Source organism: Coturnix japonica, chromosome 5 (assembly GCF_054131305.1).
Source record: "Coturnix japonica strain WE chromosome 5, WE-NBRP24, whole genome shotgun sequence".
In the NCBI taxonomy this organism is placed as follows: domain Eukaryota; kingdom Metazoa; phylum Chordata; class Aves; order Galliformes; family Phasianidae; genus Coturnix; species Coturnix japonica.
In genome coordinates, this window is record NC_140667.1 from 3,570,021 (window position 1) to 3,596,817 (window position 26,797).

The following is a 26,797-nucleotide window of genomic DNA, read 5'->3' on the forward strand; positions in this document are numbered from 1 at the left end:
TTTCACCTCTGTAACATGGTTTTAGTTCTAACATCAGTGTCAATGCTTCGCTGCTTCAGAAAAGTTAAACAAATGTCCCTGGCCACTGGAACTTTTTACAGCATCTTCCTACAGGTTTTTGGAGTTCTTATAATTGTTGTAGTACAGATGATACAGATCTTCACTTTTTAATTAAAGATTAGAAGCATTCAAGGGAATCCTGAAAATTCTCTGAATCAAACCTATCCTCTAACCTTTAATTTTCTGTTTCAAACTCCAGTTCTGGTTTTCTGTTGTGCAAATTCTGAATGCATGGGGGAAATATTGATACAAAAGGTTTAGCCTGAGTTGAAAAATGAACAGCAAGAGATGTTTAGAGCCATGGGTTGTTTTGTATCATTTCTATTCCCTGCATTTTGTGGTAGGGGGTCCTTCATGTCATTGCTTGCAGTAGCTTTGAGACATAGCTCAGTAACCAAGGAGGGCCTTCCATGCCTGTTTGTTATCACTTAATCTGTGAGTTTCAATAAAAGGAATCAGTTGTGTGTCATTCTGTTTTGACAGAGTGGCAATGTGTGTTTTCACTTGATCACAGAATGTAAACAGATTTAAACAACCCAGAAGAGTGCATGAACTTGAATAGCTTGAGATGGGGCTCCATAAAGGACCTTATCTCCCAGGGGCCAGAAAGGTTTTGTTGATATCAGCCATACCCTGGTAAACATTTTCACAATACATGCTCAAGCCCTTTGACTCACTGCTATTTTCTCTGTATCATTGATGTGATGAACAATGAAATGCAGTAGGTGATGTGTTCAGATACGTGCACAAATATGGTTTGGGAGAGAACCAAGCACTTCTGTGTCATTTAATTTTCAGGCCCACCTTGTGGCAGCATTTGAGCAGAGTCTGGGAAACATGACGATCAGACTGCAGAGCCTCACTATGACAGCTGAACAAAAGGCAAGTGTACAAGTAGAGTCACAGAGTCACCAAGGTTGGAAAGGAACTCCAAGGTCATCCAGTCCAACTGTCCACCTACCACCAGTATTTCCCACGAAACCAATGCCCTCTGTACAACATCTAAACTCTGTTCACTCCACTCTCTGGGCCTGGCCCTCCAGCCAGTCCTTTACCCAGCAAAGAGTGTACCTGTCCAAGCTCCAGGCGAAAACAATGGGAGATAATGTCAAAGGCTTAAATAAATTTCTTCCCAGTGCATTCACACTTGAGTCTAAAAGAAGTGCAGAATGTTTTCTAGGACAGTGTACGTGTATATACATTATTCCTCTATTACAGAGCATGTGTATCTTTTGTCTTAAAATAACAAAGCTATTTTGCATCCTTTTGAGGATCTTGCTTCCACAAGTGTATACCAAACTTCATTTTCCTTTCCTTGGACATAAATACTTCAGAAATTCTGTCAAATCCCAGTGCTTGGACTGAAAGGTGGTGCAGCCAGGTACCAGCTGCATTTTCTGACATATTACCACTGTTTCCTTTTCTAAGGACTCAGAACTGAATGAGCTAAGGAAGACTATTGAACTACTGAAGAAGCAAAATGCTGCTGCCCAGGCTGCCATTAATGGTGTCATCAACACACCTGAGCTCAACTGCAAAGGTGAGAAGTAATATATTTGAGTGGTTTAGGTCTGAGGTTTTAATCTCTTCATGAGAAATAAGCATTAGGAGCACTGCGTTGAAATAAACAGAACCTCAGCTGGGGTTAGTGATTGCTTAAGTGCTTTTTTTTTCCCTTTCAAACTCTTCATTTGAGATTAAATGATTAATACAGGATATCATATTGAACACCACCTCTGTCGATGTGCAGGAACTGGAGCTGCTCAACCCGCAGACTTGCGGATCCGAAGGCAGCACTCTTCGGATAGCGTCTCCAGCATTAACAGTGCTACCAGCCACTCCAGCGTGGGAAGCAACATAGAGAGTGATTCAAAGAAAAAGAAGAGGAAGAACTGGGTGAGTGTATGTTAATGGATTGTGTGTGGTTTACATAGAGCTGTCGGAACATGCATGGTGAAATGTAGCTGCTCAACTCCTCCCTCCCCACATGCAGCAGGTCAGCACAAGAACTAGGTGCTGTTTAAATCCTGCGTAAATACCCTTTGGAAGACTTAATTGAGTTGTAAGTGATGTATATGCTTGTGTTGACGCTGTGTAGGATTGAATTTTATGTTAACAGCCAAAAGGCCGGTCCTAAAGTAGAAAGAGCTGTCAAAAATCAGTCTGGCTAAAAGTAGTATGGTGTCCAACCCCTCAGGGAAAGCTCTATGTTTGCCATTAAAATAGAACAAGTCCACAATGAGAGACTGTTTCTATGTTTTCTTTTCTTTTTGCATTATAGGACTTTCTTCTTTTAAGTAAACGTGTTAGACACTTTAAGAGCTTTATCTGGAATGTCACTGTGAAATTCTACACGAAAAAAATACCAAATTTGAAGAAATTACTGTGATAAACATACCTTATTCAGGATTTTGCAATACTTACCTTTCATTTCCCATTTTTCCTTCTTTGCTCATCTTGTACTGTGTACAAGGTACCATGTACTGGAGGAAAGGTACAATGTATTAAGCTCCATTTTGAATTAGACCGTAACTGCCTTAGTGACCTAGTCTGAATGTAGTTTGGACTAAAGTCCCTAGATCCCATACTGTAGCCAGTGAATCATTCCACCCCTTCCCTCCCACTGAATTTAGATCTCCCTGGTTCTTTAGGGATCTTTTCTTTAGAGCTACAAAATGCGGCTTGAGCTGGGAAAGTCTGATATGTATTTGTACAGTATCCCCTTGGAAATGTTTATGAAACCTCTTGTACTTAAAGTACTTCTTGAGCAGGCTTTTGTTTTTTTCTCTTTTATCACACTTGTTTCATTTGAATATCTTGTTAGCTCTTCCGTAACTGCAGTATTGCTGCCCTCCTCATAACAGCACTGGTTAAACTGAAGCAATGTCATTTCCTTGTGCAGGGTTATGCATTCATTATAGAAAGGGTAAATTGCTGCATCTTCAAATTGTTGGCAGCACTTTTAGTTATTGTGACAAACCTTCATTAACCACTAAGCTTTAGATAAGGTAAAAACTTGTGATATTTCTACATTAGTTTCTCACTGTCATGTAGTAGGTCTCTACGTTGGCCTACACTTCTCATTTAACACACAACTCTTTAAAGAAGTTGAAGGAAACACAATGAAGAAGACGGAACAGTGTTTTGATTGTGTTAAATATGAATGCATTGGTATAAAATGAAGACTGGAAATTAAACCAGAACATAGCAGTATCACTCGCACTTAGTTAATTTCACAAACATTGCTGTTGTTCTCTACTAAGAACCTTTTGTTATGTATAGAAGCAACATGGCTGTTTTCTCAGAGCTGAGACAAGAGATGTTCAGCATTTCTCATTAGACTTCGTCTCATGTAAAAATAGCTTTCATCTAATATTTAGCAGCACTGTTTACAACATGTAATTTTGAGATAGCTTTAGATGGATTGCTTAAGCTGTTTGGTAAATGGTAGGCACACTCAAAAGAAAATGAGTTGCAGGTGTGTAGAGAAAACTCAGTGTTTTCAATATTTTCACTTGGTGGAATACCTGTTCCTGAAAGGAAAAGCAGGATATGAAAGTGATTGTTAGCTAGAACGTTCCATCTGAGCCAAGGGGAAAATATAGCTGTAGTAGTTAAAGAGACCTGGGTCTGATATCTTCTCCAAGTAATGCAAAAAATGGTTGTATATTGTTTGAAGAAGCTGTTTTTAGAAAATACAGGGTTCCAGTTTTAAAGTAACTCTCGTACTTTATTGATTGTTGGTCATGTTTGTCTTAGAAATCCAAAGCTTTCCTTATTACGGGCTTTATCTGTTAAAACTTGTCTTTTTTCCTTCCCCCCACTTCCTCTTGCTTGTGCTTCTTCTGGCAGGTCAATGAGGTAAGGAAGACCTACTTTAAACTATGAGATACGAAGCTAACCCATGCATTTACATGACTAACCATTTCAGCATCATTAACCTCGTCTGAGCCACATTATATCATAGCTGCAAGTTGTTACACCGTTGCTCATTTCACTGAACATAATTTGCTGTAAAAAATTAAAAATAGGAAGTACTGATGTCCAGTCCTATTGACCTTATTAATCTCACAAAGTAGTTAAGGAAATAAAAGCTTTTTTATTCTCTTTTAGCTCTGTTAATAACTTGTGAGTATGGCTTTATTGTTTGGAATATTTGCATGTTGGAGTTCTGCTCTGTGGCTTTTCGTATTGGATGCATTCTTCATGATGTGCCTACTGCTGTGGTCTTGTTTTTCAGTTACGCAGCTCCTTCAAGCAAGCTTTTGGTAAAAAGAAGTCTCCCAAGTCAGCATCTTCTCATTCAGATATTGAGGAGATGACAGATTCTTCATTACCTTCATCACCAAAGCTACCGCACCATAACTCTACTGTTTCGACACCGCTGCTGAGAGCTTCTCATTCCAATTCTCTGTAAGTTATTTTTGTTTCTATTTTTTAAATGGAAAAATGGCTGGAAAGCATCTTAGTACACTGTTAGAGAAAAGAAAAATGCTTTGCTTGAGCATTTTATGTGCTAGTTTTATGGGACATCTCTAGGCTGCTTTCTAGAAACAGATGATGGCAAAGTGTATCTTACAACATCCCGTCCTGTTTGGCTCCTCTGAACAAGAATCTGCAAATCTGTAAAAGGACTGCAAGAGTTTGACAGCTGTTGAGTTATTGCACTGCTAAAACCAGACCACAGCAGAAGACATAGTGGGCCAAGCAGGGTAGTCTTGTACATCTGTGCTGGTCTGCTGCTACTGGTTGGTCCTGTTCTTGAGCAGTACTTGCTTTATCTCCCAGAGAGGGGCTGTGTTTGGGTAAGCAGATTTGATAAAGTCCTTAACCCCCTCATAATGGCAAAACAATGAGCAAAGAGCAAACATTTCAGCTGGGATTTATTTTGAATGTTCTGTACCATAAGGAGAAGCCAGGGAAAGATAAAAGAGTTTAATTTATGTATTCGGGGAATTAAAGGCATGTAAGCTGACTTTCAAGCTCATACCTTTGCATTAGCATCCGGGAAGCTAAAAATCATTGCATCTTTACTGTAGGATAGCTTAATTTTTCATTGGGGAGCTTCCTCTGCAAAACATGCTGAGTATGAATAGTGTTTACAGCAAGGAATGACCTTGGAGTGCAGAACTAATTGGATCTCTGGCTGCTAATGATACGACAAAGCCATGTCTGGTGTTTTGTTTTCTCTCTGGGCTAAAGACAATATATTTTATAATAATCTGCAGTAATGGAGTCCCCAGTTAAATTGACAAATTCAGATAAAGGTAAGAATTTACTGAAGATCAAATGGCGTGGTTTAGTGATATGCCTGAATTTTTTAAAGCTTCTCCATTCTGTTGAATGGAACTCATTGAGTTTTTGGTGACTGCAGCAAATTGGGTTTTAGAACTCTGAGGCCAGAAAATTGTTCAAGATGATCCCTCCTCAGTGAAAATGCAGAATACATACTTCTCATCTTGGAAAGAAAGCAAAAAGCCTAAACACAAGAAAAAGAGTAAACACATGAACTGAGGGAAGTATAGAGCAAAAGTAAAGCATGTATTTTGGCATACCAGCTTTTGGTGGAGAAAACTTCTCTCATTAACCTGATTTAAAGAGACACATTGTAGGCGAAACATCCCTCAGAGCATGCAGCTGTGTAGTTCATCTTTGTATACATTCACTTATGAATGTGCTGAAACGTTACTCATCTAGATTATTTTGCGGTGGTTTTTTTTTTTTTTGTGGGAGAAGGGAATTAAAATGCCACCAAAAATGTTTTGAGCATGAGTGCTTTAAAGCAGATGGGAATTTATCATGCTTGAATAGGTGTATAGAGTTCCAGAGCCCTCCAGAATCTTTCAGGGAACATTTAAAGCTCACACCTGGTGGGCTTTAAATCTTTCTGTAAAATCATCAATCTTCAGCCAACTGCTGCTACTACTTGCGCCTGCACCTCCTTCTTTACTTAGATTTTGCTTTTCAAGTAGTTAGTTTATGACAACTACCACAAATGAGATTTTTTTTGGTCTCCTTTGTTTCCATGGCTTATTTTTCTTCTGGTTTATAGTATCGCTAATGAGATAAGCCTGAACTGTTATCTACTCCCTGTAGAGTAAAAAGTGGTACTTCTTTCCTCTTGTATTACTAATTGCTGGTGAAGCACCACCTAAGAAGTAACATGTGTTATAGTTCAGTGTCTCCTTTTCACTCTTTCCCAGCATTTCTGAATGCACAGACAGTGAAGCAGAAACAGTCATGCAGTTACGCAATGAACTAAGAGACAAGGAGATGAAGTTGACTGACATTCGTCTAGAAGCCCTCAGCTCTGCTCATCAGCTTGACCAGCTTCGGGAAGCAATGAACAGAATGCAGGTAGGAAACAACCACCTTACATATCAAAGTGTATGTCGATGTTGTGCCATTCCACCACACAATAAACATCTGAAGGGAGGTGAATGTGAAGTTCTCAAATGCTTATTAAAAAAGCTTGAGCTCATGATTTCTCCCTCCCTCAATACTGCAGCACTTATATGTTCCAACCTGAGAAGGCAATGGGGAAACCATTCTATTGGACTCTTTAAAAATTCCCAAGCCATCTGCCTTGAAGTAGCTGCTCTTCAGTGCTTAGTGAATTCCCACATACTTAAGTTTTCTAAAACACTTTGAAAAGTTTTATGGAAGGGGTGTTATACTAATTAAAATTATTAACGTGTTACGGTAAATTAAAATAATGTGACTATGACATTCCTACTAAACTACTGTATCTTCTGAAGTTGCTTATCCAGCTCTCTTTTTAAGAGTGTTTTTGCCATGCCTTCTAACTACTGATTTGTCTTTTCAAGAGTGAAATTGAGAAGTTAAAAGCAGAAAATGACCGACTGAAATCTGAAAACCATGGCAGCTGTAGCAGGGCTCAGTCTCAGGCTTCCATTTCATCCTCTCCGAGACATTCGGTGGGCCTCTCTCAACACAGTTTGAACCTCACGGAGTCAACTAGTCTCGGTGAGTTTAATGAGAAAGATGGTGGGCAGGTTTTATCCTGCTCTGGGAAGGTTGGGTTTGGTTAGCCATGGAAAAATGAAAGCATGAAAATTATTAGCAGCTAAAGTGTGGAAATATGTCAGGAGCTGGCATTAAGCCTTCTTTTAAAATGTCATCATAGCTTCGCTACACCCTAGACTGGAGTTGTCCAAATATGACCTCAGCTGCTGAGCGTTGCGTTCAGAAACTTTGAATGGGGAATATTTTGTAGGAAGGAAAATGCAAAGTAACTGACTAATAATTTCTGATGACCATTGTTACCTTAATCTGGTAACTTCATAAGTCACGTCCCTCAGTAAGGTGCTTTGACGGCCACAACCAAACTACACGCTGTTCATTACAGCAATGTGGTGAGCAATAAAATGGCGTTTATTTGACTCTGTAAGTCCCTTACATATGTTTTCCACTTCATCTACACCCCTTCTACATATGCATAACCAAGCAGGGGAGGGCCTATCGCATTACATCCCGAGTGTTCGTGCACGCCTAATACAACAGACTATCTCTTTTAAGAGTGACCTTGGTATTTTGGAAGGAAGTCAGTGAACCTGGTTCTTATGCTTTACCTCCAGGCATGAGAAGCTGAGATGTGTTGTGTTTGACTCCAGTAGAAATGTTAGCATATAGCAGAATAGCTTCCATTGTTAAGATATAGCTCTGAAGCTTTTCATGTTTTCTCTTCACAGACATGCTGTTAGATGACACTGGTGATGGCTCTGCCCGCAAGGAAGGAGGCAGACATGTCAAAATAGTTGTCAGCTTTCAGGATGAAATGAAATGGAAGGAGGTAAGTTGCATTTTGTCCCGAGTTTTGACATATGAGTGACTTTGCCTTTGAATTCTCTGCTGTGTTCTTACCCGGTTTGGAGGCTTCTGTTGAAAAGTACTTCTAAATTGTTTAAAATTTATATATATATATATATATATATATATATTTAGCAAAATAGTTTACCGGAGTGTTAGTAGTGATAGACAAAACACTTGAATTCTCACTTCTGTAGAAATGCTGAAAGCCAACAATACCAGTTCAGGTTGTCTCATGGGACTCATCTGCAATGGTTTTCTACTTTACAGTTTCTTAATGGTGCCATCAGCACTGGCCGTGAACCTATGTCAGTAATGAAGGACTGCTAGGCCATGTGTCGGTGATGGAGCTGATAATGTTACAAGTTAAGCTTTTCAGAATCTCTGAAAACCAGGTCAATTTTTCAGCTTCAGGGAGTTAATCTGCACATTGGGAGGGTGTATATTTAAAACTCATATGTTAAAAGCTGCACAAAGCTCTTAGGCTTTTGTGTTACTTAGGGTTAAATAAAACATGAGCTAATAATGGAGATGATCTAGTGGAAGTTACAGTGAAATGCTAGAAGCAACGATAGGCCACAAAGACAAATACTTGTTAGATCCAACCTTGATTGTGGATTTATTAATAAATGCCTTTAGCTTATCACTGGGTACCACTGACATATTCCCTATGTTTGAGTCTCCCAACACTGTAAAATCTTACAGGGGAATACGGATTTTGCTGTAAGTTAAAGAAGTAACAACCACACCAAGATTTTAAACTTAAGCAGACTTGACTGACACCATTAGGATTTATTTACTAAGTTGAATACATGTTTGTTTGCATTTAGGATTCAAGGCCTCGTACCTTCCTCATAGGCTGCATTGGAGTGAGTGGGAAGACCAAATGGGATGTTCTGGATGGTGTTGTTAGACGGTTGTTTAAGGTCAGTAAGTAACATCTGCTCTCTGCTTTGATTGTTATTAGTATTCACGCAGTATTTCACAACAGGATATCTATACAGAGGCTCAGATGTATGTTCTGGTGTGTGTTTCAGCATATGTCCAAGCAGTGCTGAGTTGTACAATGATATATAACTTGAGACAAGTCTGCTAACTTTATTTTCCATGGTTTCCTCACATATATATATATATATATATATATATATATATATATATATATATATATATATGCACATATATATACATATAGCAGTTACTTGCTGATTCACTATGCTTTATGTTTGAGGGTTAGTGTGTTATTTTGAACAGGCTTTGTACAGCATTGAGCAGTAGTTAACTCAGTGTGATTACCTACAGGCACAGCGATTTCAATGCCTCGTAAATTTTCCCCTTCTTTCTTCACCATAGGAGTACATCATTCACGTGGATCCAGTGAGTCAGCTGGGGCTGAATTCAGACAGTGTTCTGGGATACAGCATTGGAGAGATCAAACGCACAAATAGTGCCGAGACACCTGAGCTGTTGCCCTGTGGCTACCTGGTGGGAGAAAACAATACTATTTCGGTTACCATCAAAGGTAATGCCATTAGATCAGTGGGTAATTACACTTTTATCAAAGCATACCATGTCAAAAAATTCAGAGTAGAAAAGTTTTTATTGTCTTTATTTTTCCTGTTCTTTTAATTACTCATCGTTCTGTTTTCATTTGATGAAGGCAGCACTTGGAGTCTATGATTTTAGTAGATCTTCAGTCTGTAATAATAGGAATAATTCTAGTCTTAGCAGCTTTCTCTAGACCCCTTAAATTGGTGTCTGAAGTTGTACTGCAGAGCACATCACACCACAGGCAACACAGCAGAATTGTTTCAGCAGCAAAGTACGTTTGGAAATGACTAAAGCATACATGATAACATTTTTCAATCAGATATGAATGTATTTAATCAATTTATGGGAAAACAGTTACTCACATGCACCTTTGAGGTATAAAGCTGCCTATATAAATATTTAATATTCCAGGTAACCATCGAGGTGCAAACATTTCTCTGTCTGATCTGCCAGCTTCCCTTTCTTCTGTTTATTTTGAAGCACCGTGTGTTTTGTCTGAGCCAATTCTGTGGCTCAGTGATTGCTGACATAGCATAAATGCTTATCAGTAGGAGTTTTATGTTAGAAGAGATAGCTATCAGCAGACAGAGAAGGATTTTAATTAGAAGTGTTTGGGAAATCAGGGGGAGTTGATGATAGCTGTTTTTTTTTGTTTTTTTTTTTTGTCTAGTGATTCAAAAGTAAACAGGTAAATTCTGGATGAATGTGTGCTGCATGTGACAAAATACTGTAAAACAGATGGCTTATGGGTGAAAGGTGTAGCCTGAAATAGAATCATAGAATGGATTGGGTTGGAAGGGACTCCAAGGGATCACCTCCCACCACAGGTGGGGCCACCACCCTCCACATTTAATACCAGTTCAGTCTGCCCAGGGCCCCATCCAACCTGACCTTGAACACCTCCAGGGATGGATGGGGCATCCACAGCCACACTGGGCAGCTGTTCCAGCACCTCACCACTCTCCTGGTAAAGAACTTTCCCCTGATATCCAACCTAAATCTTCACTCCAAGTACACAGTGAGACGCTGGGACAGCTGAAGGAAAATCCAGGTGGAAGCCCACAGCTCACTTCTGTATGTCTTTATATGTGTTGTTCCCTGTTGTGAGAGATAGCAAGGAGGAGAAGGGATTTCCCTGTGAAGTAATAAACTGCTTGGTCAGGTTGGATCGAAACAACAACAAAAAGCAGGTAATTGGATACAAAATAGAAACTCCTACAAATATTACATCTCTTACTGTTGCAGGTATCTGTGAAAACAGCTTGGACTGCCTGGTGTTTGAGTCACTGATCCCAAAGCCCATACTGCAGCGCTATGTCTCTCTCCTGATGGAACACCGGCGAATTATCTTGTCTGGCCCCAGTGGCACTGGTAAAACATACCTAGCAAACCGGCTGTCTGAATATATGGTCCTGCGGGAGGGCAGGGAGCTGGCTGACGGAATTATTGCAACCTTCAACGTGGACCATAAGTCCAGTAAGGTGAGGACACAGAAATCACTGCTCGTGCGGTACCATAATCCCCAAAGGAGCAATATTTAAGGTTTTAAGGTTTGAACTGTGGGTTCACCCGGTGATGGGTGTGAAATAGCAGGCTTCCAGGTGTGTATTTGAACACTGAAAGGTGTTGGGTTTTCAGGTGGCCTGAGGGTTGCTGTGGAAGTTAAATGCCTGCATAAAGTTCTTATTAACTTAAGAAATCCCTGTTGCAAGTGAATGTTTTTCCCAAAAAACGTGGAATGCATCTGCAGGCTGTCAGAATTCCTGCAGCTGCAGGTATCAGCAGTGGTGATCTGCATATGTTGTCTCTGTGGTTACTGTTGTCCAGACACATTCCTGAGCTCATAAGGCATGTCTCTGTTTTTATGCGCTTTTGCTTTTGCCAAATATACCTTCAGTGAATGTCCAGGTTAAAAAATAATAGTAATAAAAAAGCAGCATGTTTGATGGCCTTAGGCAAATCTTGCTCGGGGAAAAGGGATGGTTGAGAGATGCACTGTGTAGTTTCTGCTTTAAAGATGGTGAGAGCATTTCGGCTACACCCAGTCACTCTGCAGTAGCACTCAGCTCATCATTCTTACTGAAGGCATCTACATTTGGCCTCTACTGGGGAGTACTTTATACCAGATCGATTTGGTCTGGTTGGTTTTGATATATAAGCACAGTTGCAAGACCAGAGAACAAGCTTAGCTGGAATGAATGTGCCTGTCTTGTTTGGTGTATAGGGATTTCAGTATGTTCCCGAAGAAGAAAAATGCATTTTGGTCTTCTAAATGTCATATTAGGACAGCACAAATGAGGGGGAAAAGAGAAGAAAAAGTAAATGAAAAGACAGAATCTTAACCCCTCTAGGTCCTTATCTCATACATTTCTCTGGATGTTCAGTATAACCTAAGAAAGGGAAGGAAACCCAGATTTTTCTGCTTCCTTGTGGAAAGTGTGCAAGAGACAACAGTCTCTTGCTTTAGCTGTCTCAGCAACATCACTAGCTAATTGATCTTAACTGTTTTATCAAGACATCTGGTGAAGGCTCTGTTAATGTTTGGATTTTGTTTTCATTGTGTGCTTTGCAGGAACTCCGTCAATACCTGTCCAACCTGGCAGATCAATGTAATAGTGAAAATAATGCTGTAGATATGCCTCTTGTTATTATTCTGGACAACTTGCATCATGTTAGCTCCCTAGGAGAAATCTTCAATGGACTTCTAAATTGCAAGTACCACAAATGGTAAGGAGAGCTTAGAACTCATTCCACATCCCAATAATGCAGTCCAAGAATGACATTTCCAAAGTATGACCTGAAAAAGGAAGTCTAGATTGATCTAGATTGATCTATAATCAGTTCCATAATCGGTAATTAAAACATAATAGAGGATTTGGGTAATTTGCATTCATTTAGTGCAGTAGATCTTTAGTACCAAGAGCCATTTTTAGTGGAAGATGCTGCTCCAAAACTTCCATTTTGCTGTCAGAATTTGATGTTCTCATAAGCTTTTGAGAATCTGGTTGTAAGTACGAAGCCTTTTTTGACTTGCACACACACAAAAAAGTTTGAATAACCCTTTTAATGTTAAGATCTCACTACTTGGTTACTTACTTTGTTTACAGGTTTGATTTACTTCTGTTTTTTTGTTTGTTTTTATTAACAGTCCGTATATTATTGGCACAATGAACCAAGCCACCTCGTCAACACCGAATCTTCAACTTCACCATAATTTCAGGTACTGTTTATTCATGTTTCTCATTTCTGTCTGCAGGCTCACAGAAGAGTAATGGCTGCTGGGTCACCTGAAGTTGTTCTTCTCATCTGAAATAGGAGAGAAATACCATTTCCCTAGTAGCTGCTGCCCTAACCTTGTAGCTTTATGTTATCACAGGTTGGAAAAGACGTCCATCCAATCCAACCATCTGTCTACCACCAATATTTCCCACTAGACCATGTCCCCTAGCACAACACCTTCTATTATTTTAATAACTGCAGTTAATAAAACCTTGACTTCTCAAAGGATTTTTAGATATTTGATTCTCTTAACAAGGTTGAAATATGACGATAATGATTTTGTTCTCCAGCATTAAAGAATAATGATGAGCATTTTTCCTCTTCTGCCACAGATGGGTGCTATGTGCTAACCACACCGAGCCAGTCAAGGGCTTTCTTGGCCGTTTCCTGAGGAGAAAACTGATTGAAACAGAGATCAGCGGCAGGATGAGAAATGCAGAGCTGGTTAAAATTATTGATTGGATTCCAAAGGTCTGGCAACATCTGAACAAGTTCTTGGAGGCTCACAGCTCCTCTGATGTTACTATCGGTAAGTGTTCTGCCCAGTCTGCCAAGAGTTGCATTTCCAGACATGCATCAATGTGTATGTTTTATTTCCTCGTACATTAGGTATAATGTACCTCGTGTATTTCTTTGTACCTCTGAAGGGAGAACACTTCACCAGATTGCTACTCTTGTTCTCCAATCCTTGCCTTCTTTCTCTAAAGAACTGGAAATTGTCATTTGATCCTATTTTGTTTCATGTCACAGTGATTTGAGTATAATATCTGAATTTCCCTTTCCCAGGTCCACGGCTCTTCCTCTCTTGTCCAATAGATGTGGATGGTTCAAGAGTTTGGTTTACTGACTTATGGAACTACTCCATCATCCCATATCTCCTGGAGGCAGTTAGAGAAGGGCTGCAGGTAAGCCAACAGAAATCAAAGCTCATTAGTCTTGAGTAACAGAGGGCAACACAGCATCAGATGAAGCTGAATAGCAACAAAGGTTTATGTGGATATAACTTTGTGGACATGACTTTGCACACAAAATACCAGCACATCGGTCAGAACATAGTCCAAGTTGTCGTTAACTTCAGGGAGAACAATCAAATAGTGATTATTTCTCAATCTACTGGATGAATTTTCAAGTAGAGCTCTTCATAGTTCTTTCAGAGCCTGTAGTGAATTCATCACTTGATTGTCTGTTCTTTGTGTATCATTCATACACTCTAGCAGCTTGGATAGTTTGGGGCACTGCCATACGATTCTTAGCATCTCTGTGACTATGAAGCATGTTGGAATCAGGAGGAAGGCTTAAAAGGGAGGTTTACTTGCCAAGCAACTATGGAAAGAATGACCTTCTTGCTTCTTCAGTTCTCAGAATAAAAATAGCAGCACGTAATTTAAAAGGTTGTTGTGGCGACAGCAAAACCAAATACCAGTAAATTTTGGGTATTGCATACATAAAAGTCATTATTTTTAATCAAGCTTTTTTTTTTTTTTTTTTTTCTGTGAGAAAATTGCCTGTATTTTTGTAACATGAAGACCCAGGACAAATGGAACCTGAAGCTTTGCCCTGGCAGCATCTGTTAGTGGACAGGCTCATTTTAAAACCACTTGTTTTGCAGTGAAGCAGAACGCAAGATTGCACATGCAGAAATAGAAAGCTGGGTCACAACGTGAGCGTGGAAGGTTAACAAAGGGTTGAAGGTAGATGGGAAGTGTAAAGTGTGCTTGTGTTTTGATGCCATTGTAGGGGCATCACCATTGGGATTGTGACAGGGCCTGGAGACCTCATCACTTTGGTGTAAGGAACATAATCAGTGTTTGGAATGCACACAGGGGTGTGACACAAAGTATTTACCACAAAATTTCCTATAACAGAGTCCCTGTAAAGGAGAGTAATAGGAGCCAGTGATATTTTAGACCTAAAATATGTGAAAAGGGCAAATGTAATGATTTTGTTTCCTCTTGAAATGGAACAAAACAAACAAACAAACATATCTACAATGATGCTTGGGCTTGTCATAGTGTTCTGAAGCTCTCAGTAGGCTGATCAGTAGGTATGGAAAATGATGATGAGATTAACCACAGTTATAAAACTCTCTTTGCCCTGCCTTGTTTTGCCTGCTATCTTCATCTTCCTTTAGGTGTTCTGAATGGCTTGCATTCTAAGTGCAGTGAGGATTTCGGTTTCTCCCTTTTTGCTTTGGATTCTTTATCTGCTTCAATCCAGTTTCCCCAAACTCATGTCTTTAAAATTATTTCTTCAATTACCCTGAAATTCCTCTTTTGTCTGTGGGTAAGAATAGAACTCACATAGTCAAAAGAGCAGCCAGGGCCCTACTAATTAACAAGCTAATGCTAGAAATGTGTGTTCCATTTTGGGCTATTTTCTGTCCCCCACACCCACAAAAGCTCCTTTAAGAACACATCCTCTCATATGAAATCGCCTGCCAAAAAGGAAGGGTGGACTGCTGATTTCACTCTGATCTCTCTGGACCTAAACCGAGCTATTTGTATGTTTCTGTTTCTCATTTAGAGAACTATTTTGGGTCAAAAACAAGCGAGCCAAAGGGATCCTTTCAATAATTGCTCCCATTGGAGCTGCTGAGGTTTTGGTTCCTCAAAACAGTGATGTGAAAATTACAGGGTTATTGAAAACAAAAACAAAACACCTCAGCCTTGTTCTTCCTGCTCAATGTATTGATATGGAATGCAGCACCAAGGAAAAGGGCCCAAAGATTCTGTGGCTTCTTGCCATGATTGCTCATACTCCAGTGATTTCCCTCTGGCGCTTTATGAACCAACCTGTTAAGATTTCCACTTCTTAATGGCACCTTCTCTCTCTGGGAGGCACTAATGCGATGAAAGGGGTAGAACTGGGTGCTGTGGAAGGGAATAGTGAGCTGGTATCTCATTCGATCTGTGATGATTTCATGTACTGCAAAGGAAATTCCACTTACCATCTCATTCTCAGAAGTAAGCTAGGAACTACGTGCACCTTCTGGGCTGTAAGGATGTGACAAATACAAAACTCTCTGCACATACCAACAATGTTGTCTTCCTGTAAATTCAAGAACAAGATAAAGTAAGAGATCTGGTTAATGACAGCTTGAAGACATAATGCTGGGAAAACAACACAGTGCAAGGATTAAACACGTTTTGTTTGTAAGATTGCCTAGCACCATCTGCTGGGCTCTCCCTGCCGCTGTGCTGCTGCAGAGTGTACTTTGCCACTTATGGCCATGTGAGGAACAGCCCTAGAAAGCTCCAAAGTTTGCCCTAACTATTCCTGTTTGGCAGGAGAGAGGATAATAAAACCTGGAGGGTGGGAAAAGGAGATAGTTCTATATCCATCAAAGAGCTGGTAAATTCCTGTCCAACACTGATGCTTTTTTCCCCCTGTGCATTTTATAAGGAAAATGAGAGGTCTCCAAATTCAAGTGACAAAATGCCAGTAATGGACTCCAGTTGTGGAAAGGTGGTTGGGCCAGAAATGCATAAAGCAGAAGTTTAAAAGTTGAAAGTCACTTCGAGTTGTACTTAAAGTAATATGACATCCAAAGGAATTTATTATCTATTTAAGGCAAACAGTGTAGCAAGAAGGATGTGTAGGGATTCAGTAACAGTCTGTTGGAAAGAGAAAAAGGTTTTGAGACAGCACACTTACTTGAAATGTGAACACACAGCCAAATTCTTCTGGCACATTTTCTTGGTTGAGTACAGAGAAATTCCCTTGGCTTGAAAACCTTGCTTTGACATCCATCCATCACTACTGCTCGATAACAGGTATCGCGTTTCCTCCTTCACATTCTTGTAGCTGTGGTTTCACAGCAACGGTGGACAGATAAGCCAGCTGTTGTTGTGAACTGAACGTCAACATGAACAGTCTGTCCTCTGTATTTACTTCGAGTTTGGGGTGGCGGGGGGGGGAGAAAAAAAGACCCACCTTTCTGCATAGAGGTTATTTGTATATCTCCCTTTCTTCAAATGGCACCCACAGCATGGTGCTGCAGTCTGAAAGGAGGTGGCTGGCCTCCTCAAAACCACTTGCCACTTAAAACTAATAGATTCTGCTTTTGGATGGCAATCTAATTGGTTCTGCTCAACCCTGCTTGCAAGTTTCTTCTGCAGTGGAAGCATCATAGCATGTTTGTTGTGGCTAGGTAAGCAGCAAATAAAATGGTAGGCAAATGGGAATGTTTCAGGGGATGTTTTAAAAGAAACTTTTTCCCTTTTCCAGCTGTATGGGAGGAGAGCTCCTTGGGAGGATCCTGCCAAATGGGTAATGGATACGTACCCGTGGGCAGCCACCCCACAGCACCACGAGTGGCCTCCTCTGCTACAGCTGCGGCCTGAGGACGTGGGGTTTGATGGCTACTCCTTATCACGGGAAGGCTCAACCAGCAAGCAAGTTCCAGTGAGTGACGCTGAAGGAGATCCACTGGTAAGCTTCTCCTTTCTGAGACAGTGAAGCTGCCTTGTTTCCCTTTTAAAGGGACTAAAAGCAGGAATGAAAAGGTAACAGACAGCAGAAAAGGTTTTAATTTTCACTAGCTCACATATACAGGTACAGACATCGTTTCCAACTTCAGTGATTCTATGAGTGTAAACATCAAGCTAGAGTACCTTCAGATTAGCCTGTTTCAGCAGCTCTGTGTGCATTTCCATGTGTCACAGCAAGAGAGAGGAAGGATGTTTGCAGAATCCTCTGGACTAATCATGGAATCATAGAATGGCCTGGGTTAAAAAGGACCACAATGATCATCCAGTTCCAACCCCCTGCTGTGTACAGGGTCACCAACCAGCAGCCCAGGCTGCCCAGAACCACATCCAGCCTGGCCTTGAATGCCTGCAGGGATGGGGCATCCACAGCCTCCTGGGGCAACCTGTTCCAGAGCATCACCACCCTCTGAATGAATCAATTCAGTCTCTTCGTTTTTACCCTCTCTGGAAAAGCACACAATTCATGACTAATTTGCATGTTGCCATGGCATGTTTTAAATGTAATTTCTCTTTTCAGATACACAGGAATAATTACTCCAGTTGTCTGTTCCTTACCTTTGTTACATGCTGGCAAAGTGAATGCAGATGTGGTTATCATATGGAGCTGGTACCGTTTCTACCCTCAGAAAACAATAATTGTGTACTTTTTTGCCCATGTAGATGAACATGCTAATGAGACTGCAGGAAGCCGCCAACTACTCAAGTCCCCAGAGTTACGACAGTGACTCCAACAGCAACAGCCATCACGATGACATCCTCGATTCATCTCTGGAGTCAACGTTGTGATCTTCAGCGGATAGAAATAGGTCATTTCCATGATTGCTCTCCCACTCGACAAGAATCCCAATCACAGACTCATGAAAGGAACGTGTTCCTGGGCTGGGCTGGTATCTCAGTATTAGAGCTGCAAGAACAAGAAGACACTTAGAGTCAGTCTTGAACCTGGGTGCAGGCAACCCAAGCAACCTTTGTATTGTTTTTCTTCTTACAATGATAAGAACTGCACTATTCCTTTGTTTTCTTCTGTTTAGTTGCTGTAAGCTCTCATGCCTAAGATACTGAAGATGTTAAAAATACTCATCATTACTAAAAGAAAAAATAGTTAAAGGGAGGGGAGGGGGGAAGATCTCACAGCTATAAAGTGAACAGATTTGTGCCATGTCCCGTGAGAGGGGAGAGGAAATTTTTGCCTATGCTGCTTTTGACCAAACACATATAGGTGAGGGCTGGACTTTTACCAATCAGCTTTTCAGATTAAACTCAGCTTTGTATAGTTTTGGTGCTATAACAATATTGCTTGCCTTGGTATAATACTCCGTGAAGGCAAAGCTGCTAAACAGGGAAGTCTGAATAAATATAATACAAGGGAGGTGGGGGGGTGGAAAAAAGAATGATAAGACAAAACACTGCTCTCCTTGCCAGTCTGAAACCTTGGCTTTCTTTCATTATGTGCTTGTAAAGATAGACATATATATAAATAGGAATATATAAAAGTATATATTCAGTCTGAAAAAATCAGGTTTTTTCCAGCACTGTGTAACCATCAATCCTACTACTGGTTAACTATCAGGTGGCTCTCTGCTACGCAGGGCCCAATTCTCCTCCCACATCCTTCCATGATGCTCAGTTGACTTCAGTGGGAGGGAGTTTTCCTCCTCTGCAGAAGTCCTACAGCTCTAGGGGACCTCAGGGAGCCCATGGGCATCCCGTGAGCCCTGTGTACAGAGGGTGGGTAGTTACACCCTGAAGGGTTGGGTCAGACTTTTGGTTCTTAATTCTTGCCATGAAACGTTACAGCAGTTTTCTATAAACGTTGGGTTTTGTTCCAGTCAGCACAACCACAAATGGGTTAGTTACAACTCAGCTCTGTGACAGTTCCAAGTGCTACTCTGATGACCATGTTTCCTCCCATGGTTTTTCTTTTTAACTGCAAATATATATATGTATAGTATTCTAGCAGGCAGGAAGGTACTGCGTCTTTTGAGTTTACCCAGGCCATGCTTTTGAGTTTTGGCAGAGCTGTGAACCTGGTTTTATTTCTCCTCCTCTCCGAACGCACACACCTACGCTCTCAGTGTTAAGGCTTTGTACTTCTGTTGGGGAACAGGAGCACCTCACCGAGAATTGCACTTTCCTCTCCATGGAAACAAATGCTCACACCAGCGGCCCCACCAAGCCAGCTGCCCTGGGCTGTACCTCAACACAACCACCACTCCTCACTGTTGACCTGTACGAGCCTTTCCAGCTATCTTTTGGTGCTGAATTTTAAAGCGATGCCTTATTTTGTACTAATTGTGTTGATGAAATTAGTGCTGTATATTCTGGGATTTTATTTAAATAAAACAGGGCTAAGTCATCTCTTGGAATATCGTACGTTGCTGTGAATACGGTTTGTACGAGACATTAGGATTCGTCGCAATGTGACGAAACAAAATAGATAAAAAGGAGGGCGATGAGAACTTTTCAGGTTCATATCAATCTGCAGCTATAAATCCCTGAAGAGCTCTTTTATCCGTGCAGGAAAAGATTTTCAACTAGAATAAATGCTGTCATTAAATTACAGAAACGAGCTGGGGTTTGTCAGCGTACAGAAAGAAAACTCACGAGGAACACTTCCTTAAGAGCCTGTTAATCCTTGTGGGTTTAGAGTGATGGAAGAGACGAGTTCTTGCTCCTGGGACTCAGTTGGAGAGGATAGTTTGATGATACCTCATGACTTCCTGTAACGTACCTGTGCTTACATTGTCTTACTGAGCTGGTCTTGAATCTGCTCCTGTTACAACTTCTAAGTGCTGATGACTTTTTTTTTTTTAATTATTATTATTTTAAAGAAAAATGTTGTAAAAGAAAAATTTAAATATTTTAATGATGGGGGGGGGGGGAGAGAAGCTTGCTGTTGTTGCCGTTTTTAACTCTCTTGAACTCTTCGTTATGTCACTGAATGAAATACCAAGGGTTTACTCAGCTGATGTTCCTGATGTGGTCTTGGTATCGTCCAGATGAGGTGACTGTATGGAATTAAATGCATGGCATGCTGGCAATGACTGACAGAGAGGTTAATTTTTCCAGTAGTCCTGACAGTTCTGCCTCCCAGCACTGAGTTTACCTGTTACTACTGTGAATCTTGATGCCTAATCCTCCAACTCAATCCATGCAGACACAGCATGTGCCTGTTGCAGGGCTAGGGCTTTCAATGGACTTAATATCCTAGAAAACATCTCAGTTAATCTTTAACTGAGTGCTATAAGACATGTTTATAACGGTGTTTTTATTTGCGGGGAATGGGGTATTTTTTTTTTTCTCATGCTTAATCCTGTGCTCAGGCCCAGGAAGGAATTTCTGTTGTCTATCATTTTGTATTGATTACAGTAAAGGGCAATTTGGATGCTCATCCTGAGCGTCACAGGATTCAATGTCTTTGTGAAACATGGGGAGGCAGGGTTACCTGCGGTGTGCACTTAGTTTTTATCAAGACTTCAGTCTTTCTCTAAGTGACTTTCTTCTCATTTAAGGCTTTTTCAGTAACACTTCCTTTCCTTTTACCTTTTTTTTTTTCTCTTTTTTTTTTTCCTACAAAGTTGGCTTGTTTTAAAGGAGAACAAGAAAGGAAAAAGTAAAAGAAAATGAAGTTTCTATGCAACATTCACGTTGTGTTCTAAACTGCAAATATAAACCATTCTCTTCAAAACTGCCAAGAGTGATACAGGCCATAAATGAGACGTGGTTTATTTGGGGAAGGGGAGGGAGGGGAGGGTTCATCTTTTTGTACATTTTGGAAGAAGCAAACTGGTATTTCATTGTTGATGCTTAACTTGGATATTCTGTGTATGAAACCTTGTCTAAATGTGGCAATTTTCTTTCAAGAAAAAGGAAAAATAATACAAAAACTAAGCAAAAAAAAAATAATAATAATACTAATCTTTCTTTGTGGATATTAAATGGAAGGTTGCTGTTTGAATCTAGTTGTTTCCAGTGGAGCAGTTTATGAAATATGTTCTATAAGATGTACATTTTTTCATTGTAACATAGAAATGTAAATATTTGATTAAAAGTGCTGCATTTTGATGAATTTTTTCTAGCCATTTTTAAAGAGAAAAAACTAGGAATCGAGTATTTTGTGTACGTTTATGATGTTTTCCATTCGCTCCTCTCCCTATTTAATTTTCAGTTCTCATTTAGGATTGGAATTTGTGAATGGTCTGTTTGAGATCATGCTCCCCTTCTCACCCTCCCCACTTCTCCCCCTTCCCCCTCCCCTGTGTCATGGAGAATAAAGCTGATGATTGTACCAGTCTTAAATTATTCATGATTCAATAAAATTGATGCTTATTTATTCAGATTTGTGGTTTCCCTCAACTTTTTTTGTCCCTTCTTTATTGACATTTTCCATTTGAAGATGGTTTTAGTTCTTTATTGTGAAGATACCAGGAGCCCTGAGACATTATACCAGTGAGATCCTGTAAGGGAAACTGTTGGTCACAGCCTGAACCTCTGATTAACCATCTGAGGCAAGAGGCGAGTCAGCTGTGGGAGCACAGGTGAAGGCAACTCAGCTGTGCTCCTAGAAGGGGTGGAGCTTGACTCCACCTCTCCTAGAGCCCATTGAAGGGCTGACCGCCACTAAGGCAGCATCTGGAGGCTGCTCCTGCATGGATCAGTCTGCAGACTGCAGTGTGCGCTTACAACCCTTAGCCACCTCCCCATCAGAGGGAGCCTTACCTGATCAAATGACTGCAGCCTTGACAAAAAGTGGTTTTATTTTGTATCCGTTTAGTCCCAGACTCAACCTACACCAACCTGCAAACAGGAAGCATGTGTTGCTGAATGGCCAAGCTTGGAAATCTACATTCTTTTATTTGGTAGTCATTCATTTTATTATATATACACATATTTAAAGTCTGTACATGTTAAAAAATACAAAATAAAAGCGCTTCTTTATAAATTACACATTTAAACAGCTACATTTCTTCATCGTTCAGCCAACATTCGATTAAAAAAGAAACCTTATTCAGCCATTGTTACTCACAATAACCTTGGTATAAAACATCCATACAGAGTAAGTGTACAAAATAGCGTACAGTTCATATAAGCTGTACAAAGACAGCAAAGTTCAGTCAAAACCAAAGAGGTACATCCCCTTTCCTCTGTCCACAGCACATAGCAGAAGCCAAGCGGAAAGCAAGCACAGGCCTGTGGGCAGAAAAGTGAGTTAGACAGTGCTGCATCTAAAGAAAGGATGTGTAAATTAAACCAACATTGACAGAGAAGGTCCCCGCTACACAAGGCACACTGTGTTATACCTGAAGGCGATTGTGGTGGTTCCCCATGGGCGTGTGGCACGGTGAGGGTGAGGAGGGGGCAGTGGTTTATCTGCACATCTCATGGACGTCCTTTGGGATGAGGCCGTCACCAGATCAGAGCAATCCTCAGGTTCTGAGCTCTTGGTAGTAGCTGGGAATTCATTTGGAAGGTGGGAAAATGGCTACAGCACCTGTATTATGTTGATATTGGTGGTGTTTTGTCTGGAAAAAATATTTCCCTGCTATAAAGGAAGGAACTTTTTCTGTTCCTTCCCTTTGCTTTCTGCCCCTTTGCTTTCAGGCTGATGCAGCTGATTGAGCACGTACTGGTTGTTAAGCAGAGAGGAATGGTTTTGAAGAGGTCAACAGACACTATGGGTGTGAAAACCTTCTCGTGGGACAGAAAAATCAGGAATACCTGGAGCAGGAAGACATGTGGCCATGTGATAGGGAACCTGCCCTAGAGAAGCAAGCGGACATGCAGGTGGAACATCACCTCTTCAATTTATAGCCCTCTGTTATGTACACCTTTACAATGTCCCCATGCGATGGTATGAGCAGGAGGGCAACCTAAGAGACTGTTATCTCTTCTTCTTCTTCCTCCCCTTCCTCATCCTCTTCCTCTGAGTCCGAGCAGTCTGAGGGTTTGCTGGGGCTGCTGGAGTGTGATGGGGAGGGAGGTGTCTGGGGGCCCAGCCTGTCCCGCAGGTGCTGTGGGGCTGGGTGGTAGGGCAGCGGGTGCAGGGGGCTGGGGGGACATGCCATGGGGCCTTCCTCCTCTTCCTCCTCCTCCCCTGAGCACTTCTTGCCAACGTCGCTGAGATCTGGGTGGGGGTTGAACTTGGTGGGTAGGGTTTGCTCTCGGCAACCACCAGAGGAGAGGAGCTCTCTTTCTTTGGAGTTCCTCCACTTCATTCTCCTGTTCTGGAACCAGATCTTCACCTGAGGGTGGAGGGAGAAACTCAGAAACAACTCAACTCAGTCGCATGGGGAGCAGGGAAGGCCTTTGGTCACACCTCAAGGGGGAAGGAGGGCTCACCTGTGAGTCCTTGAGGCCCAGCTTGGCCGCCAGCTTCTTCCTGTCGGGTTTGCTGATGTACTTTTGCTTCTGGAACATCTTCTCCAATGCTTTGCGCTGCACATCAGAGAAGACGGCACGGCGCAACATGCCACGGCGCGGCTTACCACGGGCAGCCAGCGGCCACGAGAAGGTGCCAGGGATGGGCACGACAGCAGAGGCAGCTGCAGGACAGAAGAGCAGGGTGAGTGTGGACCATGGCCATCACCCCAGTGCCCACAGATCTGGGGACTGAAGGGATCTTCATGCTCAAATGGCCATTGCCTTTCATTGGGGCCGTAACCGGGATTAGGGCCATCAGCTCAAACGTGGGAAATGGCTCGATGGTGGCCTGTTTTGTTGGGGGATTCAAAGGGCTCCGGCCTCAAAAGGAGAGGCTCAGCGCACCGGCTGGGGTGGAGGTGTGGGAGAAAAGCTTTCCCTCCTACTTGTGGGTTGGTTTTTTTTTCAGAAGCTTTTATCATTTCAGGCACTTTCTTAATGCTTGAGATGAAAACGAGGACTTTTCTGGTCAGAACAAAACCGGCCCCTTTGGACTCAGTTTTGATCAATCAGTATTCATCTTTTTTCTATATTAATCTCTCTCCCTCCCCCCCCCCAAGTTGGAGAATTCAATCCGAAGACATGAAAAGTAACAGCTAATTAGCACACTGCCAGGCTCCCCGTGGCATTTGTATGATAAAAAGGGCAGAGTTTCGCCTTAAAAAAAAACCCACAAGTGTGGTGTGGGGGGGGGAGAACCTCCCCAAGAGAGACAGAGATGCTAATGAAGCGTGAATGGTAATTGTGTAGTAATGAACTAACAGAAAAAGACTGAGGACAAGCAGCTAACGCCATATATTATTGGAACAAAAGAGATTTACACTTTCAAACTAAACACAACAGCATGCCGGGCTCCTCGGGAGAATACTGATGGCACAATCGTCTCTTTCCCCAAATCATTTTCATTAAATGGACATGAAAAGCTATTTATAAAGCTCAAGTTGTTTTTGTTAGGCTATTCACACGCTGGAGAAAGGGAGCAAATTCCATTATCCGGAGGATGAATGGAAGAGCTGGGGTTATTTTTTCCTCTCTCTCTTTCCCCGTTTTTCTTTTAAACTAATAGCTTGTGTAATTAGATTTAAAGGAAGAAGAAGAGGAGGAAGAAGGGAAAGTTCTCCGCAGCTCCTCCAGCCCCAGGAACGCGCAGCGGGTGCGCGCGGCCCCGCGGGGACGCGCAAATTTGCGCGGGCGCGGCGGGCGCTGTCCGCTCCGCCCGTGGTGCTGAAGGAGACGGCGGGGCGGGAGGAAACGGGAGCGGAGCAACGGGATGGTGGGCAGAGAAACGTCATTTGTGGGCAGAGAGAGCGGAATCTGGGAGGAACTATTCTATACCTACCTGGGAAATAGGAAGATCTGATGAAAGGCTGGAAGGATCCTTCAAAGTACGGAAAGGAGAAAGTCTTTGGAGGGACGCTTTGAAGCAAGGCTGGAGAGGACTCTAAGTGAAGAAATACAACGGAATTAAGAAGGCTGGCAGCGAATCGATCCGGGATTGCTCGGCGGGGCTCGGCTCGCTCTGCAGCCGCGTTCCCTCCCCGGCAGAAACCCCGGCCCCTTAAGTAGGGGAAGGCGAGACGGTCCGCCCTACACCCTCCCTCTCCCTTCTCTTCCCCCGGCGAGGCCGCTTACCGGTGCGGGGGGCGGAGGACAGGATGGCGTTGACCCCGAACTTGAGGAAAGTGGAGTCGCTGCCGGAGCTTTGGGGCGAGCAGATCCTCCTGGCCGCGGTGCAGCCGGGCAGCTCCGGCGTCCCCGAGTCCGTCCTGGGTGCTGAGGCCGGGGGGGACATGCTGCTGGGCGGGGGAGCGCTGCGGGGCGGGTAGGAGCCGGGCCGGCTGATGCGGATCAGGTCCTCCACCAGGAAGCTGGAGTGGCTGGAGAAGGCGGATTGAAGCGACTGCGGCAAGGTGAGGGTGGGAGTGGGCCGCAGCAGGCTCGGGTAGACGGCCGGCGGGGCGATGAGGCTGGGGAACATCATCGCAGGGGCCGTCCGTCCGTCCGTCCCCTCCGCCCGTCTGTCTGTCCGTGAATAAAGATCCCACTAGCGAGCCGGGCAGGGTTCTCTGTGCCCTTCCTCCTGGATGAGGGGTTTTATAGTGGTCAGTCCCGCTAGGGCTCTTTCAGCGGTGACAGCCCCAACAATGGGGTTCAACAAAGTTCTCCACTCCGGCTTCATTCAGCGGCCGCTCCGGGGCTGCCCATTGGTTCGGGGCTGCAATTTATGATTGGATTAGGCTTCATAAGCACCCCGCGCACAATGGCCGCTCCACAAAGAAAGTGTAGTCATCAATTTTGCATATTGACCGCCTCTTTGGAATACGTCGCTCCAAAGGCTCCCAGCAGGGTTTTGTTCCGAGGCAACACACACGGGCTAATTAAATGCCTATTTAAAAGTTTCCAATGACATCTTGCCTCATAGAAAGGGAATTATTTAAAGAAAGCACTAAATTTATTTGCCTCTCCCCCGCTGAGGTTAGGAAATAAATCAATAAATATTCATCTAAACCGTCAGAAAAGTGCCGGTTTTTTTGTTTCTTTTCTTTCTTTTAGTCGCAGTAAACGCAAATGGGAAAACACGGCATTAAACTATGGAGGAAGGGAATGTTCTGAGCGCGGTTCGGCTGCGTTCTGCCCTGTTATCGCAGCGCTCCGGGCGTGATGTTGGCGTGGTGGTGTTGGTGTGGTGGTGTTGGCTATTTTTGCCAGTCCCCACGTTTGAAGTCGGCTACAAAGTGGATCTACAGCTTCCACTTCTACTTCCAGCGCTCTGACACTGGTGAGGATCCCGTGCGGGGGCTCGTGCTCTGAACCAGAACTCGCCCCTAGAAAATGGGAGCGCTGAGAATAGCAAAGATGCAACGAGCTCTGGAGGAGCAGAGCAGCCACCGCAGGTTCTCAGTCTATCGGTCCTCTTAATCTCACGCAATCTCACTAAAAAGAGTGGTAAGAGCTCTCCCCCCACCGTGAAAACGAAGGGAACGCTGCGTTGTTTAGGAAGTAAATCGGCCCGAGTTGGGCCGGCTCTGAGCTGCGTTTCTCCGATGTGTGCGGGACCCGCGGGGCATCGGCAGCGGAAAAACACGAAATCGCGTATTTTCAAGCGGATTGGGTTCGTTTGTAGCTGCAGGGATGGAAATGGGAGCGAGGGCACTTAGTTCCCTTTGGAG

At 42.5% G+C, this 26,797-nt stretch overlaps 2 protein-coding genes across 21 annotated transcripts in view; one reads left to right on the forward strand and one right to left on the reverse strand.

Moving 5' to 3' along the window:
* The window catches only part of NAV2 (neuron navigator 2), a 181,309-nt gene extending 159,763 nt beyond the window's left edge, over positions 1 to 21,546 (forward strand). For all 19 annotated transcript variants that reach the window (XM_085548133.1, XM_085548132.1, XM_085548131.1 and 16 more), the window contains 16 exons: positions 859 to 942; positions 1,489 to 1,600; positions 1,811 to 1,956; positions 4,301 to 4,473; positions 6,264 to 6,417; positions 6,888 to 7,047; positions 7,773 to 7,873; positions 8,721 to 8,816; positions 9,241 to 9,409; positions 10,684 to 10,919; positions 12,011 to 12,165; positions 12,587 to 12,658; positions 13,050 to 13,246; positions 13,504 to 13,622; positions 16,945 to 17,148; positions 17,868 to 21,546. In XM_085548133.1, coding sequence (XP_085404259.1) covers positions 859 to 942; positions 1,489 to 1,600; positions 1,811 to 1,956; positions 4,301 to 4,473; positions 6,264 to 6,417; positions 6,888 to 7,047; positions 7,773 to 7,873; positions 8,721 to 8,816; positions 9,241 to 9,409; positions 10,684 to 10,919; positions 12,011 to 12,165; positions 12,587 to 12,658; positions 13,050 to 13,246; positions 13,504 to 13,622; positions 16,945 to 17,148; positions 17,868 to 17,993 — 2,304 coding nt within the window. In that variant the 3' untranslated portion in view covers positions 17,994 to 21,546. The remainder of the gene's footprint in view (positions 1 to 858; positions 943 to 1,488; positions 1,601 to 1,810; positions 1,957 to 4,300; positions 4,474 to 6,263; positions 6,418 to 6,887; positions 7,048 to 7,772; positions 7,874 to 8,720; positions 8,817 to 9,240; positions 9,410 to 10,683; positions 10,920 to 12,010; positions 12,166 to 12,586; positions 12,659 to 13,049; positions 13,247 to 13,503; positions 13,623 to 16,944; positions 17,149 to 17,867) is intronic.
* Positions 21,547 to 22,041: 495 nt separating this feature from the next.
* On the reverse strand, positions 22,042 to 25,697 carry DBX1 (developing brain homeobox 1). Of its 2 annotated transcripts, XR_014946310.1 has the most exons (5): positions 25,260 to 25,697; positions 24,967 to 25,068; positions 23,547 to 23,749; positions 22,508 to 23,449; positions 22,042 to 22,397 (listed from the first exon to the last, which is right to left on the reverse strand). XR_014946310.1 is itself a non-coding variant. In XM_015863394.3 (4 exons), the coding sequence occupies exons 1-4, from the start codon at positions 25,606 to 25,608 to the stop codon at positions 23,078 to 23,080; spliced, it is 1,026 nt and encodes a 341-aa protein (XP_015718880.1). In that variant the 5' UTR covers positions 25,609 to 25,697; the 3' UTR covers positions 22,042 to 23,077. The 2 variants fall into 2 exon arrangements, 1 of the variants encoding a protein (XP_015718880.1); XM_015863394.3 differs by having other exon boundaries at positions 22,042 to 23,449.
* Positions 25,698 to 26,797: the final 1,100 nt, after the last annotated feature.

What these genes read in the sequence shown, in the direction of transcription:
- DBX1 (XM_015863394.3), bottom strand. Translation starts at nt 25,608, where the DNA reads ATGATGTTCCCCAGCCTCATCGCCCCGCCGGCCGTCTACCCGAGCCTG. An exon ending in CAGATCTTCCTATTTCCCAG is followed by an intron (nt 23,750 to 24,966) that starts GTAGGTATAGAA and finishes TCTGTCCTGCAG; the next exon opens with CTGCCTCTGCTGTCGTGCCC. An exon ending in TGGGCCTCAAGGACTCACAG is followed by an intron (nt 23,450 to 23,546) that starts GTGAGCCCTCCT and finishes CTCCACCCTCAG; the next exon opens with GTGAAGATCTGGTTCCAGAA.